At 41.7% G+C, this 23123-nt stretch overlaps 1 protein-coding gene across 1 annotated transcript in view; it reads left to right on the top strand.

The window, feature by feature from the left end:
* The window catches only part of kif1b (kinesin family member 1B), a 31954-nt gene that overhangs the window by 1764 nt on the left and 7067 nt on the right, over positions 1–23123 (top strand). Inside the window, exons 3-14 of the mRNA XM_061075583.1 lie at positions 13668–13744; positions 13855–14034; positions 14218–14286; positions 14599–14777; positions 15409–15520; positions 16025–16102; positions 16203–16268; positions 16794–16869; positions 17381–17459; positions 17574–17716; positions 21272–21405; positions 22523–22602. Coding sequence (XP_060931566.1) covers positions 13668–13744; positions 13855–14034; positions 14218–14286; positions 14599–14777; positions 15409–15520; positions 16025–16102; positions 16203–16268; positions 16794–16869; positions 17381–17459; positions 17574–17716; positions 21272–21405; positions 22523–22602 — 1273 coding nt within the window. The remainder of the gene's footprint in view (positions 1–13667; positions 13745–13854; positions 14035–14217; positions 14287–14598; positions 14778–15408; positions 15521–16024; positions 16103–16202; positions 16269–16793; positions 16870–17380; positions 17460–17573; positions 17717–21271; positions 21406–22522; positions 22603–23123) is intronic.

Consider the following 23123-nt stretch of genomic DNA (forward strand, 5'->3'; position numbering starts at 1 on the left):
GAGTCTCTGTCTGTGTGTGTGAGAAACGCTGAGTTGGTTCATACTGGGAGACCTGGGGGTTTGTCACACACACACTCTGGTCTGCAAACCCCCAATTTACCAAGGCTTGGTCACACAGTTGATATGCGTGTGGCTTTGTAGTTTTGTTATCTGCCAGTGTACACAAACAGTTTGTGAAGAGATTGTAGAAACATTTGCAGTGTTATGACCTCTAGTGAATCATTTACACAGAGCGCTGCTTTGTTTTTTACTGTCACTTCCAAGAGAAAATGTGTGATGTAAATATTGCATTTTCATCAGATCTGATTCATTTTTGACAATACAGTGATAAGAGTGATAAGATGATGTTGTGTAGATATACTCTTGGTTTCCTGAAGCTTTATAATGAGGCCCACCAGTTGCATCCTTAATTTACTCTTGGTTTTTTGCATATGTGTAGGATATGTGACCAACATTTCCCTATAATATAACATTTATCATAGAAAGATGAATGTATTGAAATAAACTAGAGACTGTGAATGTTATATAGGGTTATAATATGTGTACATGCAAAGTATGTTTAGCGTTTGATGGTGTAAATCTGTGATGATCCCCTGCTGTTCTGTTGGTATTGTGGAATCTGTGAAGGGGATATAAGAACCTGAATGTGATGTCTATTATTGTCGTTCCGCCTGCTCACATGTGACTGAGTCATCAGGTACTGGGAAGTGCTAGCTGCCTCCGTACTCTTTCCTGTGCAGTATGTCCCAGTTCCCCTCACGGCTACATTGGCATTGGAAGTATTTAATGACTTTAACAAGACAGCATGTGACAGAAGAAACCTGTTCTTCCAGCACGCTCTCTTATTTAGCCTGACTTTTGTCGGTCTGTCTTATTGGGCTTGTTAGACTAAGCCTTTATGAATCTTCCATAAGATCAAGTGTCCCAACCAGTTATGCCTCACTTGTACTTTATCTCTCATACTCTACCGAAGAGAAGCTTTGTGTCAAATCCCCAGTACGTTTACTCCATATCCCTGGGTTTTCATTATGTCAATGTCATTCAGAGGTGCTGGAGGGTGACTCGTGGTTTGTAGCAGAACTGCAGTGGAATATGCAGTGTTTTGGGGAGGTTAGTGAGTGTGTGAGCAAGGGGAGAGGAGAAGGCTGCAGTACTGCTTACTCTACATCCTATCACATGGGCAGATTGCAGAGCAGAAAGGGGGGCTGGCAGACGGCCATACTCCTTCCCTTCATCAGTACTTCATTGCAGATGGTATGCTGAGAATGCTGTCCTATTAGGATGCTGAGAGCTTCAATGGAGCCAGTAGCTCAAACATGCACATGTGCGTACAGTAGTTGAGGTTATCTGACATGCAATGTGAAAAGGTGAATTCTATGTAGCCTTGCTTTTCTGGATACCCTCACACTTGGCGTGTATCACTATTTACAAAAGTCACATTTAACTTACATTTGTTGTCTAAACAAAGACAAAATGGTACGTTTGAGAGGCCTTATTTAATGGATGCCCACACTTAATTATGATTATTCAAGTAATGATAGAATTATTTAATACTTACATTTTATAGCATTTCTCAAGTAATGTGCACATTACCAGTTGTTTAGCTTCTGTTGCAGAGTGATGGTTAAGTTTTTTTATCATGACTAATGTGTGCAATTTCTGTTATTTGGTTATGTTAGCCCCTGTCTAATAAATGTTTACAACTATCACAACTTTGTGTGATAATTTGTTTAGCATGTCCTACTGTGCCACAATACAATTTCGACATGTTGCTGCAATCACAATAAATCCGAACCCTTTACAGGGTCTGCAATACATGTGTATGTCTGTTATATTAGGAAGTATGTAGTGATGACTGGCAAATAAACTGGACAAAGCTGCCTGACAGAAAATAGATGTTTAGGGGAATTGCTTGGTCAGCTTGGAGATGTTTGGCAGATGTGCGGATAAAGCCCTGGCACTCCCCTTATTGTGGTGACTCGCTCAAGGGTATATGTGTCTGTCTGTGTGTCAACAGCACAGAGAAACAGAGCGCTTGGGGGCAAGGGCAGGGTATGTTGTCTCTCTCTCTCCCTCGCTCTCTCCCCTTTTCACTATGCATGGAAGGTTGTCAAGGATAGGGCGCAGGCACAGGGGTAGCAAATTGATTATCCAGTGTGCAGGAAATGTGTTGAAGGCCTCTACGGGCAGGCTGGAAACAAGTAAAGGCCTCTTTCACTGGAAGCTCTTAAACATACCAGAGCTAATGAAATAATAAAGGGGGTGACGCGATAGACTGTTCCATCAGTTAGCGTTGGGGCTCCAAATGTTGAATAACTCCAAGGCGCCCGAAGCCGAAGCCGAAGAACACATCAGGGGCTCTGACTTCATCAGAGCCCCTGATGTGTTCTCCACATCGATCTCTCGTTGTGTAACCCATGTGTTATGTTCCCGGTCAGCCAGTGAGCAGCACTCACATATACATATGTACGTGTATGGACGAAGATGATTGATATCTCACACAGTGTGTAAGAAGACTCTGTTATATTAGAGCAATACCCAAAAAGGCAAACCTGCCTACAGCTAGAATATTTCCTACATGAACTATGCGCTATCCAAGTGCTGGATGTTACACAACCCTAAGCTAATGAGTAAATGTATTGATAAATTGTTAGAACAAACAGAAGGTCACCATGTGAATGAAACCTTCACCCTTCAGATACAATTCTGCTGAGTCTCCTCTCAGTTCAGGCTGAGTGGATGTGACCTTACAAACATCCTACAGGGGGAATAAGCTGAGCTCCAGTGTCAGTTACACATGAGAAAGGCCATCACCACAGCATAAACGACAATGAGCCCATCTCGTATGAATGAGTTGTGGTCAATGCTGAGAGCGCTGGCAGCAACAGTGGGGAGCAAGATGGGGAGCGTGGGGTTAGATGAAGGATTGTCATACCACCGCTGAACCCTGCAGACAGGACCGACTGACCTGATTAGTCCCAGTAATCCGCTGGTTTGCCTCAGGTTGCCACGCCCTGCTGCCGTAATCCCTGTGACCCTTGTAGGTGTAGACACATATCTATATGCAACCGCTCAGGGTGTTGCATTTCTCATTGCCTCAGGCTGAGATTGTTATGGAATGACACACATCGGCCTGACCTCTGAATGAGGAGGGAGGACAGGCAGATGCATGTGTCCGTTCTCAGCTCGTGCTGCGTCACAGGACTTCTGGGCCAGAGGCGCAAATCCATGTTGTGTAGCACAGACAGTTTTCAGAACAACTACAAAGCAGTATAACAGAACGTGACTTGCATTGTCTTGCAAATTGAAAAAAAACTATTACATTGACAGCTTGGAGCTCTGCAAGTATTTTTCATAATAACAACCAAGATGTATAATTATGAGTGTGGGGAAGAATACCAAAGATCCGTCTTTGTCATATCTCTCTAATTAAATTTGTTGTCGCCTTCTTCTTTTGTGGGTAGTCATGGCAACAGAATTGGCTTTCTTATACTCCATTTTGAATGAATAATAAAAGTGACTCGTATCTTCTAAATACTTTTCCTTTTCATACCACAAACTCTATTTAGCTGCACTCATGATGCTCTTTCTTAAATTTCTGCACCTATAGCCTCTCCGTGATTTAAGTTTTGCGGAATCTAGATGTTATTGAAACTGAATGATAGAATATTGCGAGGGTAGGAAGAATGCTCTTGTAGACCAAATCAATTGTATGTGTGGATAGATACTGACCTGTTTCCCACAATATTTAAGTTGCTCAATATCAGGTTTGTTTTTCAGGATTCCTAGATGCTCTTATCAGAGCATCATAATTATTGAATTATTTATTTAAATGAGACAGGCATAATGTCTACATTAAGATGAAATTCTGCTCATGCAATTAGTTTTATATTTGACAGTTAAAACCAAACGTCATCACCACAGTTTGTTTCGCCAAAGTGGCCCAGAGCCACAGTGGCCTTTCTTAGCTTGGCATCACCAGACTAATTCCCATTAGCAAAGGGCTGTCAAGCCTCTCAGTTATATTTAAATTTTCTATCGTCAGCCACGGACCAAAATGCCTCTGAAAAAAAGTTAGATAGACCCTTTACAAATCAGAGCAAGGAAAGGTGTGACGTAGTGCAGAGCATCATGAAAATATAAACAGAGAAGAAAAGAATTTGTGTGCAGAGTAGAAACAGTCCCCTTCACAATATCTGGATGCCATCTTGGTATTTAATGAATATGCTTCAGCTGCACTTTTTTGTCAGTCATTGCATCAAACCCACATTCATGATAAATGTTTGTGTGAGAGTTTTGAAATGATTAATTAACCACAACATTGCAGTATGGCAGGGGACGTCTGGGATGGGCTGAATGCTGGAATGTCCTAGATGTGGCAGAGGTCAGAAGGGGAAAGTGATAAATACCATATCTTTCTAAACTGAGGTTTCAGCTATGTTGCTGACCAAGCTTCTTGCGGTTGTTTTTCTCCATAACTTCATCACCACATATTCAGTTTTTCCCATTTTAGTTTGAGCCCATATTAAACAGAGTCTTGATGCCTCTTTGATTTAGCATGTTGTTGAATCTATAGAAACCTAATTTTTACACATTTCAAATGTCAGAAATGGAGGAGGACTTCATAGTTGGTGGAGTGATGTTACCCTCAGGCTGTAACCCTAGTCAGATTATTGGCCCCTGCCAACTTCGGAGGACCTGAGGATCAGCTCCAGATGTCCTAAAATGAAAGGTGTCGTTATTAATGAAAGCAGTACATATAGAATTACAAGGGGTTTTCGTAAGATTGGGTTTGATGCATTTTTATGCTCCTATTAAAAAAAGTGTTAGATCTGTGGCCCATGTACTGCCTTTGCAAACGGTCTTTACATAACATACTTGCTAAAGTGATGGTTATGCAGTTGCCTTTCAGTGCTCCTCTTATTTCATTAAATGTCTTCCCATACATCAGCTTTGCAAAATTTAACCCATTGTTTTCGGCCCCTTCTCATTCCAACCTGTGATGGGTCTAAGTGGAAACAGTTTGAGTCATCTGCAGAAAGGGATATTGGAGGAGAGGATCTGAGCCGAGTCGAGAGGGGGAGGGGGCATGTGAACGCTGCCACAGCAGCAGAGACAGTGAAAGTCGTGCATGAGCAACATTCACGTGCAAGAAAGCGTGAGGTGGCAACCACATACACCCGCCTGGCTACAGATGATGAGATTCTAGTCACAATGATTGTGGCTGAGAAGTGCATGGAATTAAGACCAAAAAAGAAAAACTATAATTCCTGTGTCTGTCAATTTAACGTCATTATCTTGCATGTTGTGTCTCCACAAAGACTACCCTTTCTGATAACAATAATGCACACCAATGGTATGATATCATTTTGTTATTTTAAACACCATCTCAATTGTTTCAGGATTTTTTTTTTTTTTTAGGATTAAATGTCGATATTGTTAAATAAAGAGATTATTGCAAGGGAATCTTAAATGGCAACAATCCAAATATAATGCCCAAATTAAATATCTTGTTCTGCAGCATGGACCCTTCAGAAAAACTGCCTGATATTGATGCTGTTAGGGAGCTGTTCCTATAGTGGCCTCCGCTCGATTGGATGCTGGGCTGCAGACCAAACAAATCCATTAATGTTTGTAACTGCCAGAGATAAGAGGCAAACCAGCCACCCTCCCTCACGTAACAAGGTGGAACAACACAATTAATCTGGTAAAATGCAGTTTAGACAAATACTGAAATCCTGGTTTGTCAGAGGCATCCAAACAGCTGAAAGGGTTTAAGAGATTGTCTGTAGAACAAAGTGAGCACTACCTGATTTTTGAGAATAGAGGACTTAAGGAATTAAGAACTTGTGTGTGTCTGTGTATTCTCAAGCATCACATCAATTATGTCCTTGATGTTGAAAATTACTATCAATATAACAACATAAATAAATAATATTGAGGTGATATCATAAAGGTTGATGTTACATCTCTTTAAAAATGAAGCCAAATATCCTGCATACAAATTCTGACATATTGTGGCAACAGTGTCATTTGGAACCAGAGTCTGTACTGTAGAGATCGGGGGGGATGTAGCAACGTCATTCACACAATGTTTTTGCCCTTTTTTATAGCATCATATAAGTAATAACAACTAAACCTTCTGGAAAACTGTGCACTTGAACAAACATCAGTGTTAAGAACAACTTACAATTACAGAAACCATCATCGAAAAATGTATTCGACATCCACGTGGACTATTCGGTTTGGCTTTTAGAAAACGGCTGTAAAGCAGATAATGGTGTATTTGTTTTAAAGTTGTGGCAGTCCTGGCTCGCTCCTCGTACCTACTCTTTGGTCTGTTGCCTGAGTTGGTTGAAATGGCTGGACCCCGCATTCTGGAGAGTGAATGTGCTTCCTTAGTGTTGGTGCCCTCACCGACACAGCTCTCTTTCTAGACGCCATTGTTTGGTTTCCTCCCACAGTCTGAGGGCTGAATTCAGACACGAACTGGAAAGCTTTTGCAGTCCAGGCACGGGGAGCTTGGTGGTGACCATGATTTCACTTTGAGAAACATGTTAAACTGATAAATCAAGAGGCGTCTGGATTCATCTGCCTCTCAAAAAATAGTCTTGTGCCACTGAGCAGAATACTAAAATCAGTAGTACACACACATACACATCGATACAGACAACCGCACACATGGGTACACAGAATTTCATGCGTCATGTTTGTTCTCCACAGAGAAAACACTGGACAAAAGGTGTTAGTCATCTGACATTTGCTCGAGGCATCACTCAGTGCTCATCCTTAATGTTTACTGGCTTCACAGAACGTGTCAAAGATTGATGCAGCTTGTCTTGATCCTTTTTTTTTATTTTAAAGACACGGGTGAAACAAAAAGATGTAAGATTTTCACAGATCCATGTGCCAGAGTTGATGTCATGGTGCTTACATAAAGCCACAAAGCATTTAAAGCGAGACCTCAGTCTCTGAGCAGAGGCTAGTTGAGGAAATCCAGGTCACTGCTCTGTAAAATGGGTGCCTTTTGTGAGCAGTGAATGTAAGGGGCTCTGTATTTCCCTTGTACAGCTCGGTCTGCACTGTTGTCAACACTCAGGCCATTCAGCCTAGATCATATGATGCTGTTTTGAAACAAATTTCAGACCATGTTTAATCAGGATTCAAGGTTTGAAGCTAATTTGGAACAGTTTTGAAAGAACAGATGAATATTTGTAATTCAAATGGCTATTTTCCTTATCATTGCATTCACATAAATAAATGAATTAAATATTAACTCAATGTAAACATGGGCAGCAATGGCTAATATTTGGAAAACCTTTTAGAACTAGGCAGGCATGAATCATAAAGTCATAGATTGTTTAAATCAGCATCTCTCTTGTAGAGAAGTTCTGGAGAAGTTGTACTACTATGGCATATTATTTGTGTGAATATATTAATTTATTATATATTTATAATTTATTGTTACTATTACCCATAATATTGATTGTGATTGGACCTGAGAATGAAAATATATATTCCGATTTGGAACATAAAATATTTTGACATAAGAAATGCATTATCATTGTTTCTTGAGTCACATGCAGAGCCAGTTCGCTAAAGTTAATTGTTAAAAGTTGAACTTGAGAAAGTTTTAAATGTAAATTTTGTTCATATATACGTTAGTGCTATTTTTACCTGGAACATGACAGACTCTGACAGAATAAAATTGAGGACGTATTGCTTTAGCTTTCCATGACACAGGATGTGTTGGGGAACGACCTTTGACCTTTGAAGCAGCACCTGCACAGAGGAGACTATCCTCCTTAGACCCGACTCATGACGTGCAAGTCACCTCTATGAGCTGGGACAACAGCTGAAAACTCGATCATGTGTCATCTTTTTTTATTATTTTAACATTGAAGTGCAAACAACAAATATGTTCATTTTACAAGTTGGTAGACACGTCCAGAATTTGGTTCGACACATGGGACATTACACTTGCATGCACGGCATGTCATTTGGAAATCTATCTCGTCTCAGATTTTATGCCCGTTCTACGTGCCTTGTGGGTTTAACCATCCATGTCATGCCCCTGAGAGACTGACTGACATCTCTCTCTTTGTTGTAGTTCTGTTTGTTCAGCTTCTGAATGGAGCCCTGCTGGCTTAGCATGTTTCCTCTGTCTGGTGGCTTCTAGAAACGTCTTTGTTATGATGGACTCAGTGAGTCTGTGTGAGCTGCTAATATCAAAGGCACTCGCTGACATGCTAGCTATCAGTGTCTGTGGGCTTGGAGCAATGTATGGTTTGGCTTTGAGTTTGGCGGAAAGGTTTGGTCGGCTGAAATCTGTCCATTCCTTCCTGTCACTGACAGTCTGTCGGCATGTGAAGTACTAGCCGCCATCTGCTGCTGTATAAATAGACAGTAGGCAGAGCTGGAACAGCTGGCACATAGGCCAGGACTGCACCCTGGCCCACTGCTTTTTCGCTAGACAGGAAACAAAACACATCATTTTAATGAATCACTTTCTTTTACTTAATTTTGCGTGTAATAGTTAAAAAGTTCAAGGGTTTTCGGACTTTTCCGGGTAGTAGACAAATTAAGAGTAATCCTAATGTACCAAATGTATTGTAGATGCATGTATATGGTGGTTCTGATTAAATCTGATTACTGCAAGTAAATATGGGCGTTGTTTTGCAGTGCATACATCATATATTCTGATTTGCTGCCCAAACTGGATTTCTTTCAATAACATGGTTTCTTAGTTTGCAATCAGCTATTTGTTTTTAAGGCACAGTTTACATTGAGCTGACTGGAGTCACCTTCCAACAAAAACTTTAAAGGTCCTTTTTTTGTTTAAATAAAGTGTACACTGTTTCTAAAGTATACGTCGGGGGGGACCGGTGTGAAAAGAGGCATTGTGATAGAGGGGACGGGGCACATGAAGCCTTGTCATAACAGATTACCTAATGTGTTTTGCAGGGTCTGTTGTCAACTGCAATACCCTGCATTCAGTGCATTGTTCTGGTGTCTTCCTGCTCCCCCCCCCCCTCTGCTCTTGCAGTAGAAAGAGAAAAATTACGTGTTCAGCCTTCTGAGTAGAAACTGAGAATTCATTAGGACAAACTTAGTGCCTTCCCTTACAGTTTCCTAATTGAGCAATCTGATATTAAAACACATGATGTTAACATTAACAGAAAGTTAGTTGTAATTTGTCTTAGTCAGTGGCGATGAAATGGATTCTGGTGTGAAAGGTTGCGTCTCCTCGCTAGACAAACCCACCTGCCCGCCCTGAAGGGTTCAATGTTTTTTTGGCAGCAGGATGAGTATTGAATTGCTGTGTGGATTTTTATTTTAAATTAAAGTCCCAGAGGCATCTCCCTGACCAGACGTGAAGGTGCACTCTATCCAAGGGTCTAATCAAGATACCACATGGTGGTTTCTGTTTTGGATATGTTGTATGTCCTGTGTTGTGGCTGCGACGAGCTCAGCTGTTTGTCAAATGTGCACAGCAGTGCTCAGACACTACTTTTAGCCTGCAGCTTTGAGCTTCATCCAGTGACAACTCAGTCACCTGTGCCGCAGCCCTGGCAACCAAGCCATCACACTCTCTCTGCAGAAGACACTGGATACAGCATGCAGAGCGTTTCTCTGGCCACCCCAGCATGTGCCCCATCCACTCGTTTCTGCTCCCTATCAGAGACTGAGCAACCATGTTAGCGTTGATGTGGAATTAATGCCGAAACCATCAGATTATTTCAGCAACTGCTTTGCCTCACCATGCATGCACAAACTGTGACACAGGTGTGCAGTTGTAATGTTGTATGGAGCTACTCAGCAGTAGAGCTGCAATGCCAGATTCTCCCTTGACAACGTGAAAGCATAACATAACATTTAAATACTTCATGTATTTCTCATACCTGTATAGTACAACACATTAAAAATTATTTTTTCTTTAAAAATATGGTAAATTGTAACCTCTTTAAATGTATTCTAAATAGTCTTCAGAAATCAGCTGTTACATCACACTGCTGCCAATATACATACAGACCCTGGGGAAAGCCATTAAAATTCCTCAGTCTGGCTGAAAGAAGCAAACATGGGTACTTATGATTCTATAGTTTCTCTGAGTGCCTTGGTAGTTCATCCACTTGTTCCCCTTTTGCATTTAATGCATGCATTTATTTAGGCTCTTCACGGCCTTCCTGCAATCACGGACAGACATCGATCAGTGCTTATCAGGTTCCTAGCGATTTACTGGAAGAGAGAGGATGCTCAGCCATTTTACACTCTGCTTCCCAGCTTGTCTCAGGTGAACGGGGGCTAGTTTGCAGGCCCCATCTGGTGCTCTGAGACCTCCTAACATCCTAATTACTGAGAGTTGTCTTTGCTTTCCTGACCGGATTATAGGCCCCATGTTGAACGCTGGAGTACAAAATGTCTGCCTGTTATAACCAGCTGAGTGATGTTATTTAGATAGAAGGATGTGGTTAGATAACCGGTTAGTTAAAACCGGAGAGCTCCTGTGGAGTGTCACTATAGTCCTATACTCTGAAGAACAGGAAGTGAAAAGACAAAGCTGGATCATGTTGTAAAAACAAACGTTTGAATGTTTGTGTGTGCTGCTGATGATACTATAATAAAACAGTCGAGTATGTTGCTCTATTGCTGATAATGTTCTTTTAAAGATAATAGTTGCTTTTGCATTTATTAGATACCTGACGATGAAACCACAGCCAGCAAAGGGAGAAAAATGTCCTCAGCTTTGTAATATGCAGGGAATAAATGCATACCCTCACTCACACCTTGATTGGTTTTTAAACGACAAAGTGTTTTTCTTTTGTGCTTCATGACAATATTCTTGTTCTTAAATTTTCCATTTCCAACTTATTGAAAAGGTCGTTTCTGTTATTGCCTGTGGGGTCTGACATGATAAGTAGCTTAATGTCTTAGTTACAAATCCTAAAGCTTTTCACACTGTGCCTTAATGTGTATTAAGGCATTTTTAAAGGATTTGAATCCTGAAACTACTCGTTGATAAATAGTTTATATATCCACAGTAATGGGGGATGCTTGAGGCAGGAGAGAACAGAACGCAGTGTGCCGCATATTCCCCTCCTGTGCCAAGTTGAGGTTGTTATGGCAACCACAATCTGTCCCTCTACCTGTTACCATGGTTGAGAAAGACGGAGTGATGACGTTGTTTATTAGGCAGCAGAATGCGTCTGCCATTTTACATGCAGGATGTGACTCTGGTCCGGTGGGAATAATTACTATAAATGGAAAACAGAGGAATTCCTCATTGACACTTGTTTGCGTGAGACTAAAAATATCTGTGCTTCAGTGTTCAAATGAAGTGCTTCTTTATTTACATATTTTCATATCAGGGTTCTTCTCTATGGCGATAAAGCAGGATATTTTTATGAAAGTGGCTGGTTCTTAAGTTGAAAGGACATTTTGTGTGTTAGTTTATGCATCGTTGCCTTTACACCTTTTATAGACTCGTGCGATCCACTGAAAGGATGACATGGGTGAAGCAGCTGTCAGTTATGAGAGCAATCGAGTGGGCATGTGAATGAGGCGATGGTGGCACGTCGTGAGCATGATTCACCTTTAGTAGTTTAGCAGTCTCCCACTTGCTGCCACCATGTAGTTGATGTTTCTAGATACACCATCACATCCCACCCCCGTCTCTGACGACAGCCCTCGATCAAACAGGGGAAATGGACAGACTCTGAGATTAGAAAGCTTACATCCTGTCTTGCCTGCACACAGCTGTGATTCCCAGTAAAGCCAGTTTGTCACGGTCAGTCCGCTGGCCCGTCTGAATCCCTCACATGTGGCACTGTCTCATCTTCTTTCTGTTTTTATTGCTAAGTTGCCTGATTGACAGTGAATCAGAGCTTAGGCTGCCCCTTCATTAATAGCCCCAGTAGATTATTCCTGGAAATGAGAATAGAGGGTCACTGGTGACGTAAATCCCCCTTCATTTCTTCATGCCCTGGCTCCAATTTCCCTTTGGAGGCAGGTCAAAGGTGAAATTGGGCTTTATATAGCCACCTGTCGTGCTGTATCTTCTTCCAGTGCCCATTATGGAAGCTGCTGCTACGCGTGTGCACCTTAACCTGTTATAGGTCTGTTCGTAGAAGGGTTCCAAAAAATGCATTGTTTTAACCTGTTCTAGGTTGTCGCTAACCGAGTTTCATTACAACGAGAGTTGGTATAATCATCACATATTTAGCATGGAGCAGCTAGTACTCTGCTGTCTGAGGACACGCTGTGCTTTTCTTTCAGCATGTGACCCATGGAGGGCGATATGCAATCCCTGTCTCTCCACATCTCCTGCATTATTGATAAGTGTGCTGAAATCCTCTGAACGCACAAGGCACTCAGCCCCGGACATCTTGATGCAAAAGCCACTCAAGCACCCTCATGTGGAGCAGGCCAACCTGGCTTTAATTTGCCCATTAGCAGAGCACAGAATTAGCATGAAACAAAGCTAATGGCTGCTTTGTGTCTGCCTCTTGAGATTTGCTTGAAGTGAAAATGCTCTATATACAAATTGTATTGTTCTAGCTTAAAATGCAGATGCACGGTTTTACTTTGGCCCTGCCTTTCCTCTGTGTTGTTACACTGTTTGGATTGTCGCTATGCCCTTGAGCGCACCCCCATTACTTTTAGTCTCTCAAACCGTTTTTATTAGCTAACTCTTGAACTAACTCTCCCCATGTGCCCTGAAACAAAGCAGCTTTGGTCAATAATAGCTTGGTTAAGGATGGATTATAGTAGAAATATCTATAAATATCCTAGAGAGAATTCTCATTCTCATCCTCCTCTCTCATACGTCACATATCCAGTGCATGGTGTGGAAAACTTCAACACTAGTCCCAGGGTACCAGCAAGTATTGTTGACAGGCATGATATGCCAGGCATGGCTGCAGATTCTTGCTCATTAAGAAATGTCTGTGTGGCCCCAGGGAATGGTGAAGAAATATTGTGTCATCATCCCTATTGCAGATAATCAGGGAAAGGTGATGTATTAGTATGAGGCTTCTGTGTTACTCCTCAAACTCCCTCTTATTGGTCATTTGTGTGTTGTCAGCGCTCATGATGAATCAGACGCTGGATAAAGATGATGTGTTTGGTAAAACTTGACACAGCAGTTGCAGTTCCCCCCCAAAAGCGAATGGCTCATAGTCCACCGCTGGTTCATGTGACCCTTAGTTCCAAATATATCACAGTTGTTGCTCTGATTGAGGAACTAAAATTAGTTATTTAGAACTAGAAGAAATACATGTATCGGAGGTTTGTTGGCTGTTATTGACCTTTCAACAAGTAGCTAGGCTATGAGTAATAAAAGCAAATTGTCAAGCAAGAGAAAGAGAATTTGCAAAAAGTTAAAGGATTATAAGGTCAGCTGCTGTGAGCTTTATAAAGCAATCACAAGCCCAGGAGACAAACTTCAGTTTCAGTGACTCGTTTGCTAAAAGATTCTATAATCCAGACTGACAGCACTGATGCTACTTTTGGTAGATAGTTAATTGTGGTGGAAGGAAAACTTGTAGATGACTTGCAATAAATAAATTAAACTTGAGGATGATTTTAATATGAAACTACAAGAACAACTACAAGAGCAATTGGTAGATGTTATCAAACTCATTGCTAATGTTGTTCCTCCTCCACAGCTATTCTCAACCCCAAAGCCCCGAAGGAACCAGCAAAGACTTTCAGTTTCGATTACTCCTACTGGTCACACACTACGGTGAGTTTCAACATTTTCTCTTTTCCACTGCCCAGTATAACAAAAAATGAGTGTGTCCGTTTGAAATACCATGAATTTATTCTGTAATAACCTCTCTGTCTTTGATACAGCCCGAAGACCCCAGCTTTGCGTCACAGAACCGCGTGTTCAACGATATTGGCAAAGAAATGCTGCAGCACGCTTTTGAGGGCTACAATGTTTGCATCTTTGCTTACGGCCAGACAGGATCTGGCAAATCCTACACAATGATGGGCAAGCAGGAGGAGGGCCAGGAAGGAATCATTCCCATGGTTTGTTCTACAACACATATATTTGATTCACTGAATCGCATTAAAGAGATTAAGACACTCAATTAGATCACTGTATTTTAGGTACATATATATGGTCTGCAGATCTCCTCCCTGATGTCCCTGCCTCTCACCTCTCCGCTTGCTCTTAATTTGCACTAACCTGTCTTCTTTTGTGCCTCCCAGCTTTGTGAAGATCTATTTGATAAAATCAATGACAGCAACAACAAAGAAGAGCTCTCTTACTCAGTGGAGGTGAGTCTCAGACTGTTTTACTTCCTGTAATCTCCTTTAGTCGAGCCAGTGCAACGGATTAAACCACTGGTAAAGCTCAGACATCAAGCACATTTTTGCTGAAGGGTCAAAGTTGCTGAGTTTCCTCAACACGTTTCTTCTGACTATCTTTTTTATTCATGTGCATGGGATTCTATTGTAGATATACTGTTGGAATGAGAACAAGTGAGAAATGTCCTTATTTTATGTTATACAGCCTTGTGTTACTGCTTTGTATCGTTCTAGGGTGCACCTGAACAGATATTTCTGAAACTTTTTTTTAACCATTTCTAGGTCAGTTACATGGAGATCTACTGTGAACGGGTACGAGACTTGCTCAATCCCAAAAACAAAGGGAACCTACGGGTGCGAGAACACCCTCTGCTTGGCCCCTACGTGGAGGACCTGTCCAAGCTGGCCGTCACCTCCTACACAGACATCGCTGACCTGATGGATGCAGGCAACAAGGCCAGGTGATTTTTTGGGGAATAATAATAAAGTCAGTTATCATTTTGATTTAGTTCCATTGATCAACCCTGTTGACAAAGATATTCGTAGTTTTATAGAGGACTCCCAGAATCTTCCCTATATTGTTCAAATTTAAATAAAACAGCATGTCAAGCTCAACCTGGATGAGTGAGATTTTAATTGCAGGTAGTGAGCACTTCTCAGTGAAATATGTGTAAAAGCTTGAGTGCATGTAATTTATACATGGGTCTGTGGGTGCGTAAGTCACGAGAGCTCCTGTGGGGAGGAGTCCACCCCGCCTTAATCTTCCTGTGCTGACTCAGAAGACTTATTTCTAGAACATGGCATGTAAAGCCCGTATCTCCCCTGTGACTATTCCGCTGAGCGAGCTTTGTGCATTTGAGTTTGGTGTCCTCACAGTATTATCCACCTCCGCCACGCAAAGTAATCCCATAGACTCAATTCACCCTAATAAGCGTCAAATCCAGGGATGATAACTCCAGTAATAGCCAAGACTACGAATTTAGCGGTAATAATTCTGTATAATTAGTAAAGGGGAAAAAAGCTCAGGTTTGTTACATCCTCATGCATTTTGTATTTCCCTAACTAACTATGGTTATATGTTCTAATCTTCAGAACTGTGGCCGCCACCAACATGAATGAAACCAGCAGCAGGTCCCATGCTGTTTTCACCATCGTCTTCACACAGAAGAAACACGATAGTGAGACAGACACCTCCACAGAAAAGGTCAGAGGAAACTAGAGAGACAGACACCTTCTAATTCTTAAATGTATATCGTCAACTCTTCACAAGCAACCATGTTTATAACTTAACAGTCTGATCCCACACTGTTGGCAGGTTATTTTTCTCACAGCTTCATTTTCAGTTTGCTTCTTTGATGTTGGCTAAGATTTCTCCTGTGGTTCACCAAGTCGTGGTGACTGCAGAAGGAAAGAAGAGAGCTATTTTAGATTGGACTTTTGGCATTTCCTTTGACTGCACAGAGACAAAGACCTCTGTGTTATTGTACTCACAATGCCCCTTGTATTTAGCCACACTATCTGATTTTACTGCCTGGCTGCATCTCACATTGACAGTAACAATTAGAATGGTTTTCCCTTCCTTTCATATATTTTGGTTTGGTTTAGTAAAAAGCTTATGTTTGGTATTTCGTGCGTTCCTCTCTGTTTGTTATAATTCAAATGTGCATTATTTATAAGCATCTAAAATACATTCACTCCCTCCCTTCAGGTCAGTAAAATTAGTCTGGTAGACTTGGCGGGTAGCGAACGAGCAGATTCCACTGGAGCTACAGGCACCAGGCTAAAGGTAAGACTGCCATCATCACCCAGCGGTTGCATTCACAAACCGTTAACTATAGTATCACCTTAAGGGCTCTTCAATAATATTTTTTCGCCTATGTTTACAGGAGGGAGCAAACATCAACAAATCTCTCACCACGTTAGGGAAGGTAATCTCTGCTTTGGCTGAAGTGGTGAGTATTTTATGTCTATTTCTAATTCTTTCTTTCACCTCCTCCTCCTCTTCTGCCTATCTCTAGAGTTTGTTTATCAGCCTGGCATGCTGTAATGTCTGCTCCTCTGTTTTCTCTTCTCTTGCCCTTGTAAATGCTTGCTTACGCAGGATAACTGTACCACCAAGGTAAACCGTTTGACAGCTCAACCACTAACCTTGTCTACCTCCCATGAGGCAGATTTGACAGCCTTTTGCTATGAACAATGTTGAAGTTACCACGTACTTTCTTGCACTACCATTATATCACCTTAAGTGCTGTGCTTTTTGGCACCATGCACAGTAAAACCCTTGCACAATAGCAAAAGCGTGTCAAACGGGCCTGTACTTATTTGACCTGTTCACTTGTCTATTACATGAGGGATTTGTCATATAGTTCAGTCTTTATTACCATCCCTAATATTCAATTTCTAGATAGACAGACAGACTTACATCCATTGTTAGTATTGGTTTTCCATCAGCCAAATTAATGTTTTGTTTACTGCAGAGCAAGAAGAAGAAGAAGAGTGACTTCATCCCTTACAGAGACTCAGTTCTGACATGGCTGCTGAGGGAGAATCTGGGTATGACTACTAGTATCAGCTGATAAACATAATTTACTTGTGACAAGTTATATAATTTGTATTAGTACGTTCCCTGGGCAGCAAACACATTTTTACCCTCTGTATCCCATGATAGGCACTAAGGGCAGGAAAGGATTACTGGAGCTAGTGTACGTTACTCAGAGCCTCTTTAAGAAGAACACTGTCAGCAGACTGTATTTTAATCAAACTAGAAGAGCACACATTTCTCTTTAGCTCTGACATGTGGAGGAGAGGTTTCCAGGGTATCTTCAATCTTAGCTCGCACATGTGGTTCATAGCAGTGAAGTCTAATGAGAGTGAAGTCTTACATTAGTGGAATTAGTTCTCAGCATTCACTTTGCTTGTGTAGTGTTTTATTTTATTCTTAGCATTTTCAATTTACAGTGCAATAGAAAACGTGTTGTGTTTGCAACAAATGGATCTATAAGAGAAAAATGGCTTTACACACATTGTCATATAGTTGACCTCTCTGCTGAATCTTTGTTATTAGGTGGAAACTCCAGAACAGCTATGGTAGCCGCCCTCAGTCCTGCAGATATCAACTATGACGAAACTCTCAGCACACTCCGGTAAAGCTCCCCATTCAGGACATGCTGTAGATGCAGCTAAATACTTCTAAATAAGCATTTGCATTCCTGCTTATTACGTTTTTCCAAGCTTAATAAGTTTATTTTGAATTTAAGCTATGCCGACCGAGCCAAGAACATCAAGTGCAATGCTATCATCAATGAGGATCCCAACAACAAGCTGGTGCGCGATCTGAAGGATGAAGTGTCTCGACTGAAGGAGCTGCTCCGCGCCCAGGGCCTGGGAGACATCCTGGACAGTGAGTCTTATTCTGCAACATCTAGACATGATCTGCAGCCACGCGGCACCTACCCTTTCTCTCAGGCCCACCACGAGTCGGCAACATTTTCTGTCTTAATCACTGTCTAATAGCTCTCAGCCATGCAGCTTTGTCTCCATTACTATGCAAATCTAAAAACACTGACATTTTGTACTATGTGTCCTAAGTAGAACAATAAATACAACTTTTAAGGTTGTTTACTACACTTAAGCAAATATAAATAATTTAATTAAAATGTATATAGTCATATTTGGCTGATTTTGACTGATGACACAACTTAATTTAAAGCTACATTAAAATAGCACACTTCATTGGCCGTACACAAGAGTAATGGCTCATAGTGTAGTCCATTAGAGACATAATATACCCATTAATAACGTATAATATCTGGGATTGATTAATATCCTGCCCATAAGCGACTGCCTGTTAGTTCACGCCAAATGATGTGGCATTAAACAAGTCGTTCCATGGCATTTTCTTCCCATCCTTGTTATCATTTTCATCAAGCCTTTTTTAAGAAATGTCTGTAACCGTTTCCTCTCATTCTACTGGTGCTGACCTCTGACCCTTCTCATCTTTTCCTGCTTTCCCTCAGTTGATCCTATGGGGGATGATTGCCCGGGAAGTGGAATCAAATGTGTGTATATGTGTGCTAGTCATGCATTGTCTATCACTAATTGCTCTATTAAACAATAGCTAACATTGCCTATGCCCCCCCATAACCTGTATATTAGATCTGCTACAAGCTTTGCATGAAAGTGCTGACAACACAAAAGCTTAATAGAAGGAATCTCAGAAATGCAAGGCTCCTCCTGTAGGTGTGCTGAGCTGGCAGTGGTTAGCATGCAACTAGGCTAGCATGCTTTGCGCTTGTGTTTCTGTTCCTTACAGAATGATGGGGTTGAGGCAGCTATTTGCAGCCTCAAGTCCATGTTACTCTTGATCTAGACCCTTTAAAAAACATTACTCTAGACTCTAGACTTGCTTTTCTGTCCCCACCCCCAACACATCTGCATAATTTTCTCACTATGTCAACCTTTTGACTCAAGCTTCTTCTCATGTTATCGATCTTTCTGATTTTTATTTTCTCTTCTGCTACTAATCGTCCACTACAGGTGACATTGCTCAAAGCTTAAGAATGGCACTTCTCAGTTCTCATACTGAGGCTCTGAGCTACCGATGGAAAGGTGCATGATTTTTGAATTTCTAAGTAGCTACACAGGAGGTGTAGTTCTATACAGAATAGACTAGCTTGATGTGTTGCAATAGTAAGCATTGCATAGTTAGTTTGCAGCCTCTGCTCTGTTTTCTCAAATATCCCTAACACATCTTCCCTCGTGCCCTTTAGCCCTCATGTTCTGTACTCAATGTGCAGAGTGAGATCATACATTTTGCTCCTCGTGTCCCTTTATGTGGTAGTTAAGTTCATTAACTCAATACTTGGGAATCGTTACGTTCCTTAATTTTCTGGAATCTTGAAAAGCTCATATTTCCATTGTCAGCTTTCTACATTCTTACATCCAAAATATCAGCACCTGCCAAGTCATTTAAACTTTGTGTTTATTGGCCATTTGCTTTATTTTGGCTTCTTGGAGTGCACAGTCTGAGGTACCTCAAAGGTCCTTGAAGCCATTAGATTGACACGAGCTGCCTGACCTTTAGTGAGACTGCTGTGGTTGTGCAAGTGCATGTGTGTGTGTGTGTGCGGTGAATCAAATTACTCGAATGCGGGCTGAACTTTGGCAGTGTGTGTCACCGATTCTCGTCTGTCCTTCCCCTGGACCCTCTTGTTGTCTCTGTTTCTCCCATCATGTAGTTGATGCACTGATAGCAGCTCTCACTCTGAGTTTTCATTCAGATTACAAGCCAAGTAAAAACAAAGTGACATTTTACTCCTTCATATAATCATACACACGAGAAATGCTGTGCTCTGAGTTAATTCCTCTGCACTTTAATTCTAACCCTCATTAAATAGCCTCATGAAACCTCTCTAATGGAGTTCAAGCTGATATGTAATGCATTTTCTCTGGAAGTTGGAAGGGTTGAAGAAAGCTGTTGAAAACAACCTGGAGTGAGAGCTGCTGCTGTCAGTAGCTGTCCATTATGCTGGGTGCAGTGTTGGGGAGTAACGGAATACATGTAACGGCGTTACGTATTTAGAATACAAATTATGAGTAACTGTATTCCGTTACAGTTACAAAATAAATAGATGGTATTCAGAATACAGTTACATTGTTGAAATCAGTGGATTACATGATGGTACTTCTCGAGTTTATTCACTCTCTCGTAAATCCACCGGCGGCAAAGCCCCCAGGAAGCAGCTGGAGACCAGGGCTGCCGTAAGAGCGCCCGGGCCCCCGGCGGCGTGAAAGGGCCTCACCGCGACCGGCTCGGGGCACAGGCCCGGGACCGAGGCTCTGAGAGAGTTCCGTCGCTACCAGAAATCTACGGAGCTGCTGATCGGCAAGCTGCCCTTCCAGCGCCTGGTGAGAGAAGACCGACCTGCGCTTCCAGAGCTCCGCTGTCATGGCTCTGCAGGAGGCCAGCGAGGCACGCCGGGTTCACACCGGATGCTGAAGCGCCGGGCAGCGCTAATAATATCACCCGTTGACCCAGAAGTATAAAAGCATATGGTCACTTGTTGCTCCAACATTAACTGCAACAGCGTCCCAATTTAATGTCATCTATCTTCAAGAACTTCTCCGCTGTTTGCTCCGTTCAATGTCGGGTGTCGAGGGTAAATTACGTATTCTCCGCCCCCCCCCTCTCTTTTTATCTTTATGACTGCTTGTGTGTCTGTAGTGGATGGGCAGAGGGGGGCATTTAATAATGTGATCGTTAAAATATTAAAATTAAAACTCAGAAGGGGAATACAAACTATGGGATGCATACTTTATCATTTATATCATATAAAATGTCATCAATATCGTTTAAAATCATTTTTCAGTGTGTTTCCTAGAGCGATACGCTCGCGTCAAGCGCAAAAAATAGACTCGACGCCGAAGCGATCGCCGCATCGGCGGAGAGAGAGAACAACGCCGCAATCATACACTTAAAAAATGCAATACAAACCGGAAGTATTCCAAGTATTCAGAATACGTTACTCAGATTAGTTAATGTAATGGAATACGTTACAGATTACATTTTTGGGCATGTATTCTGTATTCTGTAACGGAATACGTTTTGAAAGTATCCTTCCCAACACTGGCTGGGTGTTTGTCTTAACTGTTTGACCTATAAAATGTGTGTCTTACATTGGTCTCTCCCCCCCTCTGTCCTCTCTTTTTTCCGACCTCTTCTCTCTCTTCCTATTTGGTATTTGGTTTCCTTCATTTTATGTGGTTTATTCCCCCCTATCATTTCCACTTCTTTCTGTGTTCTTCTCCCTCTCTCTCTCTCTCTCTCTCTCTCTCTCTCTCTCTCTCTCTCTCTCTCTCTCTCTTGGTGTTGGCTCAGACCTGAAAGACTTTCAGAACAATAAGAATAGATACTTGGTTGCATCAGAGAATCAACGCCCTGGCCATTTCTCCACAGCCCCTATTGGTTCCCTGACAGCCTCTCCATCCTCTGGCTCACTGTGTGGCCAGGGGGGCCTGCAGTCGGTCACCAGCATCCAGGAGCGCATCATGTCCACACCTGGAGGAGAGGAAGCCATTGAAAGACTGAAGGTAAACTAGGCCTGTGTATGTCTATTGAAATATTGGAATATATTGAAGCTGCTGTAGCCATGGTAACAATGGCGTTGGTTCTGCATTATCAATAAAAACCAAACCAGCTAGTAGATACTAGATTTACCAGAAAAACAAATGAGGTGTTTCAGGCTCTTCAGTCATCCTTTGCAGCAGGTTTGGCATTTAAAACAATCAGATCTTTTATGAACATAAAAAAGGATCTATGACCCAGGTAAAGAATTAACCTGAAAGTGACATTAAAATGCTCATTCACTTTAATGTCCGAAAAAGGTATTTTTAGTCCACACAAAGCATTTAAGGACAACACAGTTTGCCTTTACGTCCTCATGTGGCCTCAGAGCTTAATGCCTCTCACACATGCAGTACAACTCTCACTCTGCTGATAAGAGAGCACATAGGATTGTACCAACCGGCCATGAGGAGCTGCAGTTTCCATGGCAACCATGGTGCCCAGTCTGTCTGTCATCCAGTGACGTCAAGCACCAACGCAGATACGAAAGAAATCTGACCAAAATAGATCCAGTCACGTTGGCTTTATAAAGTGAGGCACATCATATTCACAGTCCAAAGGTGTTTCAGCCGTGTCCAGAAGGTTACCTTTTATAGGTATGAAATCAGTGCGGTCAGTAATACACAACATCACAATTCACTGTTATGCTAAGCAACTATAAACAGCATTATTAACAAATATTTCAGAATGTCAATATCTGGATAATATCCGATACCTCACTGCTTTTCAAAGATGAAGAGCTGGATTCGGGGTTGTACTACGGATATATTGAAAAAAATAACAATTAAAATTCAATTGTTTTTACCCAGTCTGAGTTTACATGTGCATTTACAATTAAACTGTTTACATAAGTCTGGACGTTACCTTTCCCTCAAGTTCTGGGACTATCATACAGAAGCTTATAGTGAATAAGCCGTTTCCACTGTAATAACACTGCCCTGATTTTCACCCTGATCTAAAGGTTTCTAAATCTAAAGAATCAAGGCCGGGTGGCTTCTGATCGCAATTCTAATACACTGCTCATAACTATAAGTATCACCTCACACTGCCTGTGTTTACTCAAACTCTGCCTCTGGTGCTTAGGAATCAGAGAAGATCATTGCCGAGCTCAATGAAACCTGGGAAGAGAAACTGAGAAAGACTGAGGCGATTCGCATGGAGAGGTCAGTATTGGCTGGCAATGTCTGTTTATTTCCATCTCCATCTCTTGAGGAGGGAGGTGTGTGTCCTACATGGGCCTCCACCCCTCCTTAAAACTAATCTGTCAGTGTTGGACAACCCCGCCATAGCCCTGTCCGTCTTTTCACACCTCAGTGCCGTCTGTCTAATTTTCTTCACCTATATGTCTTGTTTCCTCATCAGTCATTCTGTCCATTTCCTTTTCACTTCATTCCTGTCACACTCCGCTGCACAATCCCCCTTCTAACATCCTTTCTGCCCCTTTATCCACTCATCTGTAGTTGAAGACATCCATGTCACTGTCTGTCCATCAAGTCTGTATGGTGCCATTCTCTGTACCAGCAATCCCTTTCTTTTATGTTAAACATGATTTCTCAACCTCCTTCTCTTATCAACACAAATGTCTTTGCTGGAAACAAATCTACAGAGTCAGAATATATGCAGCATGCTGTGTAAAGACGTTTCATTTGAATGGTTATTCCTGAGTTAACAGATGTTTTGTCCT

The sequence above is a fragment of the Limanda limanda genome, chromosome 7 (assembly GCF_963576545.1).
Source record: "Limanda limanda chromosome 7, fLimLim1.1, whole genome shotgun sequence".
In the NCBI taxonomy this organism is placed as follows: domain Eukaryota; kingdom Metazoa; phylum Chordata; class Actinopteri; order Pleuronectiformes; family Pleuronectidae; genus Limanda; species Limanda limanda.